Genomic DNA, 19621 nt, shown 5'->3' on the forward strand with positions numbered 1-19621 from the left:
GTTATACTCTCCAAATAGAGCATGTGTGGGAAAAGATGTAAATATTGAGGAGTGGGCTCTCAATTGCCAGATAAGCCTAAGTGTCTGATGGGTGTGACCTCTGGTCTACCCTGGTGTTTGTACTGTGGAGTGTGCTATGCAGAAGAATTCCATAATTTAGGTTTAAAATAGAATACTTGATGGAAAGCAGGTGGATTTTCCATGTCTGGTCTGGTAAATAAATTCAACCTGAAGATAGCCACTTGCTAGTCATTTTAAACCTAGTTGGTATTTTATGTCTCATTATCTGAACAGGACAATGAAGATGCATTAGAAAAATAATGTTATGAAAGAGCTGAAGGAGTCCTTTTCAGACTCACTCTGAGCACTTAAGAAATCATCTGCCATTATAAAAACATCCTAAGTGGTATTATTGAGCACTTGGCAATCCAGATCAGAACAGCTGTAACCCACTGGTGCTACTTATCCTTAAATTTGTAAATAGTTTCTCCTACAGGTCCTTTTCCATTATTGGTGAGGAGCTGCTCCAATCCTTGCCATGCAAGAAAGTACTTCGCAACCAAATTGTTTTGCTGCCAGATAGCATATTAGCTCTACTATGTAACATCTGTCAACTAATTTTAAGATTAGAATTGTTTTAAAGAGAGAAACATTCTTTTTTTGGAAGACTTAGAAAGACAATACAGAAAGAACCTGGTTCTCAGAATTCATTACCGAAGGTGCAGGTTAATCTAGTACACTGTATAAGTCAATAGCACTAGATAGCATCTGTTTGAAGTTCCCTTTCTTGCTTGTGCTGACCTAGGTGCCACCATCAGTAAAAATAACAAGAGATCTAACATGCACACAATGCACTCCATTTGGCACCAAAGATTCTTAACAGTAATGTACCTCAACCCTGGATGAGAAGATACAGTTCAAGTCCAAAAGCGGTAGGACTACTTCCTAAACTAACCCTGCCATAATGGAGGGACAAAAGCATTCCTGTTAGCCTTGCTGTATCCCTAGCAGACTGGCAGGAATGAAAAGGCAACTCTTAGGTCTTTCTCCTCTCAATTTAAAATCTGGTAAAAATCTGAAAAGATAGCCTGCAAGATTTTTATTTCAGTGATACAGAGGTAGAACTATTCAGAAACAAACAAACAAACAAAACCACAATAAACACACATGAAACTGGTGACCTTTGTCTTGAATTTGTGAGATTCTTGGTCCCCAAATCCATTTGTCTTCTTTCCTCATTAGCATTATAGACATGCCTATTGTGTCTTTTTTTGGTTTTTTTCTTTTTTTTTTTTTTCCCAGCTGAAATGATGTAAACATAAGAAATAGTTAAGATTTTGCCAGGAGAACCTACCATCTTTTTTCTGGTTAGTATGTGTTATGAGTCGGGCAGTGAATTTCAATCTCTCTTTAGCCACTCACTGATTTTGATTCTCAATTTGTATTTTGATTCTGTTAGTTGAATGTTTCAATATGCTGATTGTTTTTAGCTTGCAGAATATTTAATAAAAAGAAAACTACCAATAAGCATGTCAAGGAATACTGCAGTCATAAAAAAACACCACTAGTGGCACGGAGAAGGAAATGGAGACTGGAACATTATCATCTTTTTCATCAGTCATAACTTCTTAGCAGAACTGAAACATTTATTTACTTCAGTGCTGCTACTACTAAGAAAAGAGATACTTTCCTTTCTCAGCTTTTGGCTGTACATTCTTGTGCCTGCTGTTAGAGCCAGATAACCCACATGCTGATGCATTTAGAGGTTTTCTATTTGTGTGTGGAAGAATTTTTCCTACAGGAAGTCATCTACAAGACATACTTTTTTTCCTCTCCTCTCCTCTCCTCTCCTCTCCTCTCCTCTCCTCTCCTCTCCTCTCCTCTCCTCTCCTCTCCTCTCCTCTCCTCTCCCCTCCCCTCCCCTCCCCTCCCCTCCCCTCCCCTCCCTTCCAGGTGAGGTCATGCTGGCTCACATCCAGCTGTCATCAACCAGTACTCCCAACTCCTTTTCAGCAGTTCTTGTACTTGAGGGCTGCCATGACCCAGATGCTAGACCTTGCACATGGATTTGTTGAACTTCATGAATTTCTTTTGGCCGACAGCTTCAGCCTATCTAAGCCTCTCTGGATGGTATACCATCTCATCTGGCATGTTCACCTCAGCACACAGCTTGCTGTCATTCACAAACTTGCTCAGTGTGCACTTGATTCCACTGTTGTTGTCACTGATAAAGATATTGAAGAGCATCAGTCCCAGTACTGACCTCTGAGGGATTCCACGTCACTGATCTCCATCCACACACTGAATCAGTGACCACCATGCTCTGTGAACAATCCTGCAAACAGTTCCTTATCCATCAAACAGCCCACCCATCAAATACATATCTTTCCAACTTGGAGAGAAGGATGCTGTGGAAGATGATGTCAAAGGCTTTACTGAAGTCCCGACAGATGACATCAGTGGCTCTTGTCCATTGACAGAGTTACTCCATCACACAAGATCACTAGATTGGTCAGGAAGGACTTGCCCTTGGGGAAGCATGCTGGTTGTCCTGTATGAATTCCCTGTCTTCCATGTGCCTTAGCATAGCTTCCAGAAGGATCTGCTCTATGACATGCAACCAGAGGTGAGACTGATGGGTTGGTAGTTTCCTGGGTAATCCTTTCTACCCTTTTTTTAAAGTGAGAGTGATACTGCCTTTTTTTCCAGTCACCAGGGACTTCACCTGACCACAAATGACCTAGGAAAGAGACCTACTCAGCAGTTACTTGTCTTGATTTTATAGTGCACTCTGTGGCATTAGAATTTTGAAATTTAAACACAAATATAGTGAGAATTTGAGACAATCACCACATTATTAACATCAGGTTTCTATATTTTCCTGGATAAAAAGTTCTTCTGTTAATGTCTTCTGACTTTTTTACAGCCAAACTTGAGCTTACTGGGCACAAATTTTGCATTTTGCATATAGTGATCCAGTTTGAAAATGTTTCTAAGTAGTTTGGATCAGATGAAAATACAGAGTATGACCTGTTTCAGCTCCAGGCAGAAACCATCCAGGGCAACACAGAAAAATGTGATTAGTAAACAAAGAGGCACATTGCCTGGCCATACAGTATTCATAGGGAGCTAAACCAATAAATAAATCACTAGAGCTTGGAACTTCATCCTTGTATACAGGAAAATCACTTTAGAAACTAGACATATGACCTCTATAGCAACAAGCGTTATCTGAGTCACAGAATCACTGAGGCTGGAAGGGACCCTGGGTGGTCTGTGGTCAGATCTCCTGCTCAAAGTACAGTCAGGCATGAGATCAGGCCAAATTGGTTAGGGCTCTACCCAGTCAGACCTAGAAAATATCTGAGGATAGAGAGTGCACAATTTTTTCTGGCAACCTGTTCTGCTGCTTAGAGCTGTCTGCAGGGGGAAAAAGTTCTTGATATCAATCAAGGACTTCCAGTTTCAGTTCATGCTCTGTATCTCTTGCCCAGCTGCTCTGCACTGCTGCGTGGAGCCCAACTCCACCTCCTCCTTTCTATGGGTACTGGGGGCTGCAATCAAGTGTCCCAGAAGCACTCTCTGCCCCAGTGTGAGAGTCTCAGCCTTAGGACCATAGAATATCCTGAGTTGGAAAAGATCATCCACAGGGATCATAAAATCCCAATCCTGGCTCCACATAGGACCACCCAAAATTCAGTCCCTATGTCTGAAAGCATAGTCCTTGCTTGAGTTCCAGCAGCATGGGACCTGCCATGTTACCCAAAGGAGAAGGGTTTGAGCTGGAAATGTGTTTGGATGAGGATGCCTAAAGGAGAAGTTGGAAGGGCACCTAATAAGTCATAAGCCTTTGAGACACAGGCATGCATGAAGGGATACTGTCTCCTGGGCAGTGCAGTGGATACACAAACCTGCCCACAGGCTCACTGTTGCATTTGCCACAAAAGATGTGGATTTTCTAGAAGAAAGCTGGACTGTATATATTAAAGCTACCTAGTTTATACTGCTTCCTCTTCCTGATAGATAAACAGGTTTTTGTTTCTTAAGTGCAACTAACAGTGCATGCTTCACAGCCTCCTTCTTATAGCAGTCTGGAACGTAGTTGGGGCTTTGGAGTGTTAACACAATTCAAAAATTCTGTATTATTTAGGATTGCTTGGTCTGGAGGAGGGTGAGAGCAGACCTCATTGCCCTCTGCAACTGCCTGAAAGGAAGTGGCTTGGTCTTTTCTCCTGAGTAACAGTGATAGGGTTGAGAGGCAGTGGCCTTAAGTTACACCAGAGGATAGTCGAGTTGGACATTAGGAAAAATTTCTTCTCTAAAAGAGTGAGTATGGTCTTGAATGGGCTGCCTTGGGATGTGGTGAACTCACTGATCCTGGAGGTTCAAGAAGTGTGCAGATGTGGCACTGGGTTACATGGTTTAGCGGGAAGATGTTGGTGGGAATGTGTAATAGTTGGTCTAGATGATCTCAAAGGTCTTATCCAATGTAAATGATACTGTGATTCTACCAAGTATTGTTTGTTTTTATTGTGAAAGCCCACAGTGCTGCATTCTCAAATGTGTCCTGCTGCGCTACTCAAGTTGCCACCTGTAGGCTTCCTCATCCACCTCCAGGCAGTGGGCTGCACTCCATCAGACGTTAAACACAAGTGAAACTTTACAGCACCGGAGTTGTGACTGGTCACATATCCATGTGCATATTTTTGTATACCAATATATAGCTGTAAGGGGCTACAACGGTTTAAAAGTGCTGCGTCTCTCCCCTGTAGCGTGCTACTGTGTCTAATTAGCGCTCAACAACGCAACACAAACACACTTTTTTCGCACTCTGAACCATGGCTGGGTCAGTACTATGACCCTAAAGCTCACGAGCACACGGCCGACGCAGGCCCGCTCCCCGCCTTCGTGGCGGGCCGGGCTGCCTTCCGCTGGCGGGGCGGGGCGGCAGGTGGCGCGGCGGGGCCCTGGGGGCGGGTGCTGCTCCCGCTCCTCCTCCTCCGACCTCTTTCCGCTCCTCCTCCGCCGCCGCCTCGTAGTGCGGTGGCGGCGGGCAGGCTCCAGTCGCGGCCCCGCAGCTCCCCGTCGAGGCCTGCGGTTGCCAGCCGGCTACGGCGCGATGTCGGGCGGCGCGGCGGGCGTTCCTAAGCCTCTCCCGTCCTCCGGGCCCAAATCGCTGCGGGAGATGCCGCATCCTCTGGCCACCTCCAGCAGCGAGGAGATGGGGCCGGCGCTCACCCCCAGCCCCGACCTGCTGCTGCCCCGCAGCATCGCCGACAAGGTACGGCACCGCCGAGAGGAGCGCCGGGGGGGGGGCCCGAGCGGAGGGGGAAGGGCTGCACCTCTGCCTCCCCGCAACCCCTTCCCGGCTGCATCCCGGCTCCCCGCCGGGGAGCGAAGCCGGAGAGCCGCTGCCATGGGTGGCAGGTGGGTGCCGGGGCAGGGCTGTGCCCTCCCGGTGGCTGGAGCGGTGTCGGTCCTTCGCCGTGGGGCTGCTCTGTGCTCCATAGCAGAGCCTCCAACCGCTTCTTCCACACGGCGGCTGTGTGGAAGGATGCTGTCGCGTGAGTACCTCAGCCTGCCTTCCCTTTGCTTCCTAGCCCATAGTGTGTGTCAGGAAGGGCTCTGTGAAGCGCGCTGCCCGGCTGCGGATTCTGGGTGTGATGGTGGATGAGTCTGCCTCTGTTGGTGCTCATCTGCTAACAGCTCTCAAAGACAGAGTGTGTGTGAGCAGAGTTCCTGGAAAGCAGCAAGGCAGGATTTCCTGGGAACAGGCAGCAACTTTTTTGCTTTAAGCGTTTCTGTTGTTCCTACAAGATGTCACAGATCTGCTGGTCTCCCAGAGATATGAGTGCTTCCATGTGTGAAGTGAGATTTGTGGCAGTTGTCACTGACAGCTCCTTTTATGGGTCTTCTGGCCTCCCTGGGACACAGCAGAGGTCTGCAGCCACTTGGTTGATGATGCCCGTTCAACCTCATTCTTGAGCTGTATTGCAGAGATTTGAGTGTTCAGAGCTCAACCGTGCTCCTTTGTGGTTGCTGCTGAAAGGTCTCTGAGAAGTGTACCGCTGTCTCTGATAGCTGATCACAAACTGAGGCTGGAGAGGTATTTCTGCCCCCAGGCCAAATTCCTGCTCATCGGGAAGGTTTTTACCATTTTCTCCCCCAGCAGCACAGTGAAGTCCATCTTCTAGTAGCTTTGTGTAATATTGCATGTTCTGTGTGCTTGGAAGCATGGGCATGCTATAAAGGGAAGAGCAAAAAAGGGATGGGGTCTGTGCTTGACCTGGAAATGGCACCAGGGTAACGAGCCTCGTGGAATAAAAGGATTTCCAGTAGGAAGAGAGCGGCATTCTTTTTTTCTTTCTTGCTGAATTAGCAGAAAAAAGGCAAGTGCCTGATCCTTCCGATGGAAGGAGTCCAACTGATCTACCGTCTATAAGCTGTCCCTTCTTCCACTTACATACTGGCAAGTGCTGGCAAGAAAAAAGATGAGTTGACTTCTTTGCCACTTCAGGAAGAACTCAGTGAGCAAACAAGTGTTCATGTTTTTAAGGCAGTAATGAACTTCAGCTGTCTGCACTTTGTGAGTAGTCTGTAGAATGACTGTTATAAGTAGAGGTAAATAGAGACTTCTGTGTGGTTGCAATATCTCTAATGCTGAATTGCTGGTGGTGGATCATTGATCTTCCAAAAGGCGAGGCTAGCTCTCTTGTCCACTTCATGGAAGTGAAGTAAGCAGGTAAAAGAGAGAGGTCCATATTGAAGTGCAGCTCAAAATCTTTTCACGCACTCTTTATTGTTGCTGGAGTAGGAGCTATTCTCTTGGCTTTCTGTGGATCTTCTGGGGGAGTGGTGGAGTCTGGCACTGCAGGACATGAGTGGGTTGGTCTCTTTTGCTGAAGTGGCTCTGAGTCAGTAAGCTTCTGTTAGAAACACCCCAAAGCCATGCCTGCGTTAGGACAGTCCATAGAAGGGTAGCACAGCTGCTGACCCATCACCATGAACTGCATAACTTGCTTTTTCTGGATTCTTTTTATCTGCTCTGAGCAAACACTTCCTAAACGTTGCTGTGAGATAAAGGCCTCCTGCCCCGAGACTGGAATCCTGTCAGGAAAGTGCGGGAGTAAAGGAATTTGTCTGACTTTAAAGTAGTGCTTCAGTTTCCACCGCCACAGATGTGCAGCCTGAAGTGGTTGAATCTGTGCCATCGCAGCTTTGCATTCTTTAAAGCATGGTTTTCTTGCCTTTTTGGAGTGGATGAGTGAGGACGCTACTTTCTCCTGAGTCAGAGGAACTTGGAGAGCAGGAATATTGCCTGCATGTGTCCCTCTGTTTTTTGATTCAAACTTGGCAATAGGCTGGTAGCTTAGACCTTGTCTGAGTTTGAAGTCTCACAAAATTTTAGTTTTCTTTTGAGAACATTGGCTAATCATCTTGAATCAGTTGGTCAGGGGAAAGGGAAGGAAATCCTTGTGTGTCATTTTCTGCAGCTTCTCTGGTTTGGAGCAGAGGACTACTGTGAATCTTATGAAGAGTGCTTCAGAATATTTATTGTCTGAAATAATGTCTTCATCTTGTAGGGAAGAAAGCTGTTTTAAGAGCCTGTAACTTCCTCACTAAGGTGGGCATATCTGGCTAAATACTCAGCATTTGTAGTGGTTCTGCAACAAAAATAAAATACTTGAGCTGCAGGCTTTTATCTCTGAAGTATTTCTGAGTTGGCCAGATCTTTCTATAAAGCATTCTGTTCCCCTCAGGATAAACAGTGTTTCATGCAATTAGACTTGATGTCTGACCTCCATCAGCTTTTTCAGACTTTTTCTTCCCGTACCCTTGGCAGCCTCCAAACAAGGACACTGCTGAAGCTAAACCTAAGCAGTGCTGACCCCCTGATCTCAGGTGAGAGGGAAACATGCAGGAGGAAGCAATCCCTCAGAATATGTGGTGATGTCCTGAGAATTCTTAAAGCAAGCTTTTGAAAGGCCTGCGCACCCGCTAACTGAGGTGTGCTTTTCCAAGCAGATTCTCTGCTGAGGAAGGTAAGACCAGTGGGGAAGTGTCAGTGTGGATTTATCTTTTTTTTTTTTTTTTTTTTTTTTTTTTTTCTGGAGGAAAGAAAAGAAAGGGAAGTTCTGCTTGCATGTAGCTATGTGACTACTTCACCATTTTGTCACCTTCAGTAGTGAATCTACTGTACAGTCTAGGAAAAACACTGACTGTTAGGATAAAAGGTAGCATTAAGAGCTTGCTGGGTTTAGAGCAGAGGTGAGAAGTATGTGATATGCTGCTGTGTAATTGTACCCAAATTATTGTAGAATTATTATAAGAGTTGGGATCTAGCCCTGCTGGGGTTACACTGCTTTAATAGGCTGTTACTAAACACTGGAAGTGCTAGGCTGTTCAGAATTAGAAATAAAGTATTCTGTTTGGCTTACTCCTGCTGTCCTCCACTGTTGTTGTCTTTGCCATCTCTTTAGTCTAGTGTCATGAGAGCAGCTTCCTAATGGTGGCATTGGCCGTTCCTTCTATGGTCTGCTTTGAGACCAACAACTGCTGGACGAGGTCTGACTGCCAGGGCTGAGTTCTTGTCTACTGCTCCAAAAGCTGTAGTGTTCCACCTGTGCTAGTGTCACAGTCCACTTGGATCTATCAAGTTTACAAGACAACGTATTCTGTACATTAAACTTTATTTTATAAGCTCATTTGGAGAGAAAACAAGCAGTGTCTTGGTCTGCTTCATACAGACTAGTCTAACGTGAAATCACAGATTTATCTCTTAATTCACGAGTTCTTTAACTGGTAACTTGTGACTTTCAGTTTCTTCACCTTTGAGAGGAATAGTTCCCTACTGACTGACAGCTCTCATCCTTCCTCCTCTGTCACGGTTCAGGCATAGCATCACAGTAGGAAGCTTCTGGTCCAGCTTTTGATGGATCCACCACAAAAACGTTTTGGGAGAGTTGCCCTATGTGGGAAATTTTGTTCTTTGCCATTTCCAAAGATTAGTGGATTCTGAAGAGACTGCTGGCAGTCAGTATGCAAGAACTGTGCCTGCAGGAGATTGTGAGTTGCAGATGATAATGGCTTCTATCTTTTCCTGTCCATCCTCTCTTACATACTTACATACCTGCTTTAATCGAATGGTGCTGCTCCCAGCATGCATGAGGCCTCATTGTGAGCTGTGTTAGCTAAAATCTGAGCAGGACTTCAGTGGGGATTTGCTTGTCCTCTTTCAGAACCCTTGACTGCCTTCACAGTGCTTTGTGGCCTATAACCTGTGTAGCTTTTATTCTTTGAAGATATGTGTGACTTCTGGTTGCTTATATTAATACTAGGCAGATGAACTGAGCTTCAAGGCTGTTTTGTAGGGAGTGTATCAGGCAGTTTGCATGTGGATTACCAGATTTGCAATGCATAGCTAGAAATTTGCTAATGCATGGAGGAGGCAGCTAGAACTCCAAATGTCTGTGTGCGCTAACTGGAAACTATTGCTTGCATGTGACCCTTTGCTCATCTGATTCCAGCTACCACCCTGGTGAATGCTTAGGCCTGTATTAGCACCTGATTGAGTATAAATACTTGGTGCAGTTGCTGGAGTGTTTTTACTTAGCACTCATATTCTGGAAGGGAGCCTGGCAACTTCCCAGCAAAAAATATACTGAGAGTCTGGAGCTCTGCTTCCAGCTTCCTTGGTTGCTAGTTTAATTATTGCTCTTCATCCACCCACAAATGAAACCAGTTTGCAGTATAATCTGAAAGCTTAAAATAAATCTGCTTAAGCTTCTACAAACTTCTTTCTTTTCTGACTAAATGAGAACTCTTAGACAAGTACCATGTACTTTTCTTAAAGTAGGCCTGAGGTAAATTTTCAGTCTTTAAAGAGACTGAGACTAGGAAAAAAAGTCAGGAACTGAAGCTGGTGAACTCATGAAACTATGTTAGTGTGGGATGAATCAAGCCTGGTTCCAATCTATGGGAATATGAGATTCATATAGTAACTGAGAAAATAAGGTTTCCAATATTATCTTCTTCCCAGGGTTCAAGGTGAAGCCGACTGGCCTATGGGTCCCTTGATCAGCCTTCCTGAAGAAACAAGTGGTGTCTTAGTTATTTCCCTTTCCCCTGCTCCTCAGTATTCAGGCGCCTCCCTTGGTCACCATCATAAAGATAAGATAATCCAAACTGACATTAGTGGCATTGGCCAGCTCCCTCAGCACGTATGAGTCTTTTTAATTTTTGCCTGTGGGTTTGTATCTGTCCAGTTTGTTGAATTGTTTCCTAAGCTGATTTCCCTGACTGACCGTAAGCTTTCCCTCTGGCCTTAGAGGGCCACAAGTTCCTGTCAGTGAAGGCTGAAGTGGAGATAGCCCTGATGATGTTGACCTTTTCTGATCCCTTGTCATCAGGTCCTCTGCCACATTTTAGCATGAGGACTGTGTTTTCCTTTCATTTTGTTTTGCTGCTGGTTACACCCTTAAAAACCTTAATTATTGTTGGTATCCTCATCTGCTAGATCTGTCTCCATCCCACTAATCCCATCTCTTTATTCCTTCTGGGTCACGTATCCCTGCTGCTATCTCTCATATTTCTTTTTATATTAGAATTAAGTCAGGAAAGGCCTCCCACTGCCTTTGGTCCATTTCTTCATTTCTTGCTTACTTGGTTGGCCACATCTGAGGATGGGGAGGTGTTCTATGGAAATCAGCTAGTTGTGCTGGATGTCTCTTATCTCCTAAGGCTGCATCTATTTTTTCCAGCAGATCCCTAAAGAGGTCAAAGTCTGCTCTCTGGAAGTGTGAGGTTGTGGTCCTGCTGTGCTTTGGTCCATCATCTCAGAATTGCTTAACAGTCATTGCACTGAGTGGAGAAGTAATGCTACATAGTAGACGAGAATGTCAAGTGCTGCTGTCATTATTAAATTCTTGGACCATGTTTCTTAAACCAGGAAGCTTTTAGAAACAAGCACCTGTCTGCCATATGCTTGTCTTACTCCTTGAATGTGAGATTTAGATAGCTGTTTAAAGGAATTGCTGTGTCTTCTGTTGCACTGTGTACACATCTGTTAGGTCATTTCTGATCACCTCATTAAAAGACCTAACTCAAACCTGGCATGGCTTTCAACTTGACGTCAGTGCTCTGCCTGTAGTAACGCTGCTGGCTGAGTCTGATTTCACATCTCTCTCAAGGATATTACCTAGAACTGCTTCCTCAACCCATTGTATCTCATAAACTGACATCTCTTGGCTAGGGTAATACTATGTTACCTCACTGAAAGGACAGAGTTCCTGTCTCCCTTCTGCTTGTAGACAGCCCAGAGTGTAATAGTGGATAAACAGAATTGTTAAGGTTGGAAAAAACCTCTAAGATCATCTAGTCCAATTGTCCACCCACCACCAATATTTCCTCACTAAACCATGTTCCCTGGTGCCACATTCCACAGGAATGGTGACCCCTCTGCCTCCCTGGCAGCCCATTCCAGTGCCTGACCACTCTTTTGCAGAGAAATTTTTCCTAATATCCATCTTGACTCTCTTCTGGTGCAACTTGAAATCATTCCTTCTCATCCTATCACTGTAATCCGGAAGGATGAATTGACCTTCACCTCAACACAGCCTCCTTTCAGGCAGTTGCAGTGAGGCAGTAAGATCTCCTCTGAGCATCCTCTTTTTCAGACCAAGCAATCCAGCTCCCTTAGCTGCCCTCCATAAGGCTTGTGCTCCAGTCTCCTGGTAGCTTTGTTGCCCTTCTCTGAATGTCTCCAGCGCTTGATGTCTTTCTCGTAGTGAGGAGTACCAAATTGAACGCAGTACTCAAAGTGCGTCCTCACCAGTGCTGAGTACAGAGAGATGATCACCTCTGTGCTGCTGCTGGTTTCACTATTTCTGATACAAGCCACTGGTCTTCTTGGTCATCTGGGCACACTGCTGGCTCATGGTCAGTGCTCAGCTGAACAATACCCCCAGGTATTGTTTCTTCCACACAGCCTTTTAGCCAGTCTGTCCCAAGTGTGTAGCATTGCTAGGGGCTGTTGTGCTCAAGGTACATGATGAGACACTTGGTCTTGTTGGACTTCATCTCATTGGCCTCAATCCAGAGATCCAACCTGCCCCATGTCACTCTGTAGAGCATTCCTACTTTCAGACAGATTGACACTTCCTGCAACTTGATGTCATCTGCAGTCTTACTGAAGCTTCACTCAATTACAGAATCACAGAATGTCAGGGATTGGAAGGGACCTTGTAACATCATCTAGTACAATCCCCCTGCTGGAGCAGGAACACCTAGATTAGGTCACACAGGAGGGAGTTGAATGTCTCCAGAGAAAGAGACCTCATGACCTCTCTGGACATCCTGATCCTGTGTTCTGTTACCCTTAGTGTGAAGAAGTTTTTTCTCATATTTATGTGGAACCTCCTGTGTTCCAGCTTGCACCCATTGCCTCATGTCCTATCATTAAGAAGGATGGGCCTTGGAACTGACCCCTGGAGAACACTTCTTGTGACTGGTTGCCAGCTGGATTGAACTCTGTTCACCACCATGCTCTGGAGCCAGCCATCCAGCCAGTTTTTTACTCAAAAGAGTGTACAAGTCCAAGCCATGGGCTGCTGGCTTCTTCAGGTGAATACTGTGGGAGGCAGCGTCAAAGGCTTTTCTGAAGTCTAGGTAGACTATGTCAACAGCCTTTCCCTCATCCACCAGGCAGGTTACCTGGTCATAGAAGGAAATGAGTTTTGTTGTGCAGGACCTGCCTTTCATGAGCCCATGCTGGCTGGACCTTATCCCCTGATTGACTTGCACATGTTGCTTGATTTCACTTAGGATAATCTCTTCCATAACTTTCTCTGGCACTGAGGTCAAGCTAACAGCCATGAAGTTCTCTGGATCCCTCTTTGTGGCCCTTCTTGTAGATGGGAGTCACGCGGGCAAGCCTCCAGTCCTCTGGTTCCACTCCAGTTGACCAGGAACACTAATAGATGGTGTAAAATGGCTTGGCAGTCACCTCCACTGGCTCACCCCTGAGTGGATCCCATCTGGTCCCATGGTCTTAGGACAATCCAAATGGGATTGGGGTTCTCTCTCTCTTCACCTGAAGCCTGGGGGCTTTATTCTTCTACTCGTTCCAGACTTCCACATTGGGTTAGACTACCCTGGTGTTGTTGCTTACAGTTAGTTGCCTTCCTTACAGAAACTGGAATTTATCGATAAGCATGCTTTCATAATACTTTACTGTGTAGATGCTCTGGTATTGTAAAACTCAGTGTGGTGATCTTTCTGTGATACACAACTTCTCAGTACAGCGTGTTTGTCTGGAATTCACAGTTCTCATCTCTCCTGACCAAAGTAAAGGATAGCTGACACTTAATTGAACAAACACTTGCATTAACTTAACTGTCTTAGCACAGTTATTTTATTAATCTTGCCATCTGGTAAAAATGAGCATAGCTCCTAATGTACAACTGAATGACTGCTTTGTGGGTCTTATTTCAACTTAACGGAGAAGGTAATATACCTTGAGCTTTAATTCAGTGTTGCATAATCTTTCATAATTGCATAAGCTTTCATAATCTTTTCTAAAATATTACTTTTATAATAGTTTATGACAAAGAGCGCTGAAAACAGTCAGACATTGAAAACATACATACAGGAACTTGGTTCTTAACTTCAGCTATGTTTTAGAAGGGTGAGTCTTGGCAGTGACTTGTTTTTGGTCATTGTGGAAAAAGTTATGCTTGGTGGTTGGAAAGAATCTTTTGGGCTGCTTCTGCTGGAACCTCTCAGACCTAAGAGAGCTGCTAAGTGCTCTGTGGGCTCCCTAATGGTAAGCAGGGCAGAGTACACAGGATAAATAGGTTCAAACGGTCTTTTCTTTTAGGACATCTTTTCTCTTAGGGCACATCATTCTCTGTACGTATCGCAGAGGCTTGTGATAAACCTCAGGCAGCATTATTTCTGCAACTAATGACCTGAGTGATAAAGGATGAATTCCAAGGCCTTCCCGTTGACACGTGGATGTGGGAGATGTCAGTTCCAAGATTAACCTGCAAGCTATTGTCCTGATTTCTTCTAGCATTGCAGACTACCTCTCTGGTATCTCAGATACATCATCTAGCTGCTGCAGTAGCCACTCACATCCTTATCTGTGTGGAGAGGCTGGTCTCTCTAAATAGGTCAGGGAATGAGACAGGAGCTTTTACAGTGCAGTGAGGTGTAACTTAGTATTAGCTTAGCTAAATTAAAACCTACTTACCATCTCGAGGACAGTTTAGGTGCTGCAAATGTGTGTGTTCTCAGTCTGCAGAGCGCACTGCAGCAGTTAAAAATGGTGTTTGATCTTGTGTGTTTCTCTGAAGCAACATCGCTAAAATGTGTTCTCTGCAACCCTTGAGCATGATATTCGGTGCAGAGCTGTTCTGACTCTGAAAGCTGTTGCTAATTCAACAGCCTGAGCCAGATTTGCAGTAAAGCTCGCAGACCAAGCTATCCTGTATACAGTGAAGTGAGTCAGAAGACAAACAAAAAAAGCAAAAACCCAACACCATAAAAAAAAAAAAAGCAAACTGGACAAAAAGACCCTCTCAACCAAAACAACAACAACAACAAAACACCTTAACACCTTAGGGTGGCAGCTGCAACCCTAAAGTAAAAGTCTGCTAGTAAATTCTTGAAAAACAAGGGAATCTGTTTTTCTTACTGTAACTAAGGGCAATAGCTAACAGCAAATTAGGACTAGCAACGCTGCCATGACAAACTGAGGATGAAAAACAATTGCAGTGAGTTGCAGCTTTTTAATTAGTTTAGTTCCTAGTGCTGGACCAACCTACAAAACAGTTTTTGGGACCTGTTTTATTTCTTATATGGGGGTAGGGGAGCAGGAGAAAATGTTGTCTTCTGCTATGGGTAATGCTGTAATGCCCAAAGAGAAAGTATCTGTCTGAATAAGCATATAGGGAATGTGAGTTTAGTGGATCTAGTTAGGACCACATCCACATCCAGAGCTTCTGCAGTGTTTCTCCAGTGAAGCAATAAGCAGTAGGCAAGAAGCTACGCTGGAAAGTGGTTGTTTCTCTGTAGATTCTAAAGAAGGAATGCTGTTTGATTCAGGTTTGTGTCCTTATGCATCTTAGGCTGAAGAGAGCTGCACTAGTATGGAGGAGCATCTTAAAAATGTTTAGTACTCCACCTGCCATGAAAATAAAATTAAATGTAAATAGCAACTGGATTTACTTGCTTCCAGATGTTGCCCTAAATTTAAGGAGTGTGATGGGCATTCTTGTGAGAAGAATTGGCTTGCCTAGGAAAAGGATAATTGAAGTGGTCTGTCATGCTGTTAATGGCTTCTAAGCCTGATTCTCATTCTCTGTTCTGGATTCGAGTAGTATTGAAGCTTAAAAAATGAAGGCTAAACCACACTAACAGTGCTAATCTGATGAAAGTACCTAGTAGACTCTTAACACCGAAACATTGGCAAGAGGTAGAGCTTCTCTGTTGTATGGACTGATAAAGCTGGAAGCATGTTCCCCATGCCCACATGGGGAAGTGTTGCTGTACAGTGCTTTAGTGGAACTAGTTGCATCCTTCTGAAGGGCATCCTGGGATCCTAAAAACTTGCATTAAACCGAGTCTGCACAGTTGGCCTTCCTTTTCTATTAACTTTGAATGATATGAGGTAGCATGAAAGGAATATGTTTCAGTGCATGCCTTGTTTAATGGCAGAGAGGCCTCCTTTCCCTTGGTGCTGCGGATGGTGTTTGCAAGAACAATTTCCTGCTAACTCAGTGGCGAAAGCATGGACACATTTTTGAATGGCAATTGCTCCAGGCAGTGCCTAAACCCATGCTTACCTGGGTAGGACTGGCACTTTTGCTGTTGCCTTTTAAATACTCCTTCAAGGCTGATTGGATGTGAAAGTCTTGTGTGCTGCCAATACAGAGCTGTGTTTTGGATTGTTACCAAGACTGTCCCTGGAAAGTTTTTAATCAATACCACTTATTGTCACTGATCATCATGGCCTCTTGAGGATGTGTACGCTGGCTTTCATTTTGCTGACCAGCATGCTCCTGGATCAGTGTACTTTAGCTCTTGCAGTCCTTTTGTGGTAAATGTCTGTATGTGCCACAGTGCCTGCCATGAGCCTAGGGCCATAAAAATTAAGGGTGTTTCTGCAGACAAGTCAGAAAATAGATTTCATCCCTTGTTTTTCCCTCTTATTGGACTCTAGATAAGTTGTTTTTCTTGTATTGTGAGAAAACGTGTACTCACCTTCCTTGAAGTGGAGAATGAAGTAGTCTTAACTGGCTTTTTCTTTTTTTTTTTCTTTTTTCTTTTTTTGCTTCCAACAGTTATGCACTTTGTTTATTTCCCCTCTTTGGAGCAAATCCCATTCTGCTGGAAAACATACTATTAATCAGCAAATGTAATTGAGGACTGTCCCATAAACTGCACCTGCAGACTATCTCTGAGAGCTCCTCCGAGTGCGCTCTCCTCCAACTCTTCCAGAGCTTGAGATTAAAATGTGAGATGAACAGACAGTCTGATTTGCTTTCATGAAGCTCTGTTTACGCTGTCTGGGGGAATGCTAATAATGCAACATATCTGAAGTGGTGAGCATGAGAAATCTGTGTCACAATGCGAAGTGGAAGTGTATTTGTACTTGTTTAAACACAGCAGTGGCCAGAATAGCTGCTTTCCAGCCTTCTCTTATCTTCTCTTCCCATTTTTTCTCTCTCCTTTCCCTAGACGTACAGAACAAAGGCCTTTGCGTCTGTTCAGATTTTTAAAATGTTGCTGTTTGCTCTTAGGAGCATTTCATCCCAATCAGTACTGTGGATACCAAGGTAAAGGTTAAATCTGCAACCCACCTAAATATGCTTCTACTAGAGTATGAATGGGAAAGAAGCGGTATCAGGTATATCTGAAGGGTTGTTTCTAAAAGAAAGCAGTTTAGTTAGAACAGTTTGTTAAGCTTGTCCAGTCTTTAATCAAATATAAATTCTGCCTTCTTGGAGTGTGGATGACTCCTAGTCATATGCTGAATTCAGATTTTTCCTGCTTGAAGTCTGAATCCTTGCTGCTGCTCTGCTCTTAGACAGTGATAGCTAAGGTTCTGAAAACAAAGCTTGAAACAAAACTGTGGGTGTGTTAGACATGTTAATTATCAAGGTGCTTTTTAGCATGTTTAAATGGTTTATGGTCTTTCTGTGTGCACAGCTACAGAATCCCATTCACAGTAATTCAAGTCTTGTAAATGAGCAGTATTCTTAAAACAGTATTGGAAGGACATGGAACTGTACACAGCTAGGGAACAGTAATTAAGTTTTGATTCAAAAGGTCTTTCTGAATGTTTCTGAAAACATGAACCTTCTGCAGTTTGTGGAAATCTGTGCTCCGAGGGCACTGCTGCCTCTTCCCTTCTGCTGAGGACCAGAAGAAAGAAACCACACAAGTATGCTCTGCTGAAGGATGCAAAACCAAGCCTACTCAAACATTAAACTCACGTGTGTTCTGTCAGGTCACAGGCACTTCCATTACTTTCTACAGCTTTGACTTATCTATGAATTAATCTTGCTGGGTAGTAGCCAGATTGGCTTTCCACTCAGCAAGCTAAATAAAGCTTTCTGCAAGGACTCTGCTTTGTGGACTGATGTAGAATCTAACCTGGGATCTGGGAACGTCTTACAAGAGAACAGTTCATCCTGTGAACTTGTTGAAGTATCTTTTTGCATACTAAAGTAACTTGCCACAGAAAGGGGTTTGTAGGGTGAGGCAAGCATCCTGTAACTCCTTACTTTCCTTTCTGTTCAAAGGGTGTGGAGAAGTGTGCGTCCTGTTAGTGAGAGTTAGTAAGTCAAAAATGTCTTATCCCTTTCCATTTTACTGAAGTAATGACTACTCAGAATAACAACATGCATAGTTCAGGTGCTTGGTCCCTAAAGCCTTTTTGCTTTTGTTCACAAGTAGCACAGCTTATTAGTAATATTGATAGATTTGTCTTAACTGCTGTAAAAACATTAGTGAGATGCTACTCATTACCCTAATTTTTAAAGTATAACTGGAACTGCTTTCAACTTCAGTGTGGCAATCCATAGCTTTCTCTTCAGATTAGGAAAAGGGGCTGCTCTCTTAAGGAGTCTGTGAGGAAATAGGCAGCTAGCCAGACTGTGTGAGCAGATGGTCTGGTCTGGTATATGACACCTTTCTATGACTGCCTGCACAGAAATAGTGGAAATAAGGCATATTGTTGCCAAGTCTCTGGAGACCCTTGGGACATAGCTAAGAGGTTGCTCTTACTGAAAATACTGTTTGCAGGAAACACTTCTGTGCCCACATTTTTGCTCTGGTTAGCCTAACTGAGGTGATTTATGGGAAAACAAACCACAGAGTAAAATAATCCATCCTGTAAGCTTGGCTGTTAGCCTGAGGGAAGAGGTAAGAATCCCATGACCTGCATGAGAATGCTTGGGACCTGTCTGTGTCAGTTTGTAGTGTCTCTGAAGTGCATTTGTTTTAGTGTTTCCCTGTCCAGCCAAATAGGCTGTAGTACAAACACAAAGTCCTCTAAGAGTGATACCTTTGTTAGCAAGAGTGCTTCCAGGTCGTAGGTGGTACTAAACTGCATGCCATTAAGATCAGCTGCTGTATCTGAAATTTATGTGTTTTTAGGGGTACTGGGAAGTTCTAAGTTTCTAGGCAGCGTAGACCTACATAGGAGAAATATTAGTTTGAGTGATGAGTTACAGAATAAAATCATCAGGGTTCATGGCTTTGGCAACTTGCTGCACTGTAACACATACTTAAAATTTCCCAAGAGCAAACTGATACGGTCTTTATCTAGTCAGACCTCAGAAGTAGCTTGTTGGTTGGATGCACAGAATACCAGTAATACTGCTGGAAATGCTGGAAGTGAGGTTTGGATGCGTGCATGCTCCATTAGGGCTTTCTGCCCAACCAGCTTGCTGCATAATATCTTCTAGAGCTGGAAGGTGAAAGATCGGTGCCTGTGATCTTTCGGTGCTTGGCACTGTCGCTCCTCTACTGATATATTTCCAGGTGATAGCAAGAAGGCTTGCTTCTCACTAGAGCTCAGTCTGTGTTACTCTTAAAATAGCCTCAATTTTGCAATCTGATTCTAGATTATTAATACAGTGGGAATTCAGACTACTTTTGAAAGTGCAAACTAGTTTCTGGTGAGTATGCCCCCACACAGTGCTCTTGTTCCTCTTTATGGAGAGGGATGTCAGGAGCTGATGTCTCTGTGCACACTTCCCCTTTCCTAGAATTACAGGTCCAGTTGGAGGGTGGTTCTTGCAGCTTTTGTCAAAATGCAGTTTAACACCATTCTGTTTGTGGATCGATGTAGAAATTATGTGTTACTTTCTCTTGGGAATTTGTAAGGCTTTGGAGTTTCAGTTAACTGTGTGGGTGTTTTGTTTCTTTTATCTTGCAGAGAAAGACTGCTCTTTCTTCTTCCTTTTCTCAGTGTGTCCATAGCATTTGTCCTTCCTTGCAGTCTGCCTCCTTGCTTTGATTACTTTCAGTGGGTTGTGCAAGGAAACAAAGGGGACATGTGGTAAACAAAGATACTAATGCCTGGAAAGCAATTAAACTGAGCAAGGGGGAT

General features: G+C 44.1%; 1 protein-coding gene across 1 annotated transcript in view; it reads left to right on the plus strand.

Moving 5' to 3' along the window:
• Positions 1–5013: 5013 nt before the first annotated feature.
• SNX30 (sorting nexin family member 30) overlaps positions 5014–19621 on the plus strand; it is a 50726-nt gene continuing 36118 nt past the window's right edge. Inside the window, exon 1 of the mRNA XM_048932464.1 lies at positions 5014–5281. Coding sequence (XP_048788421.1) covers positions 5120–5281 — 162 coding nt within the window. The 5' untranslated portion in view covers positions 5014–5119. The remainder of the gene's footprint in view (positions 5282–19621) is intronic.

The sequence above is a fragment of the Lagopus muta genome, chromosome Z (assembly GCF_023343835.1).
Source record: "Lagopus muta isolate bLagMut1 chromosome Z, bLagMut1 primary, whole genome shotgun sequence".
In the NCBI taxonomy this organism is placed as follows: Eukaryota; Metazoa; Chordata; class Aves; order Galliformes; family Phasianidae; genus Lagopus; species Lagopus muta.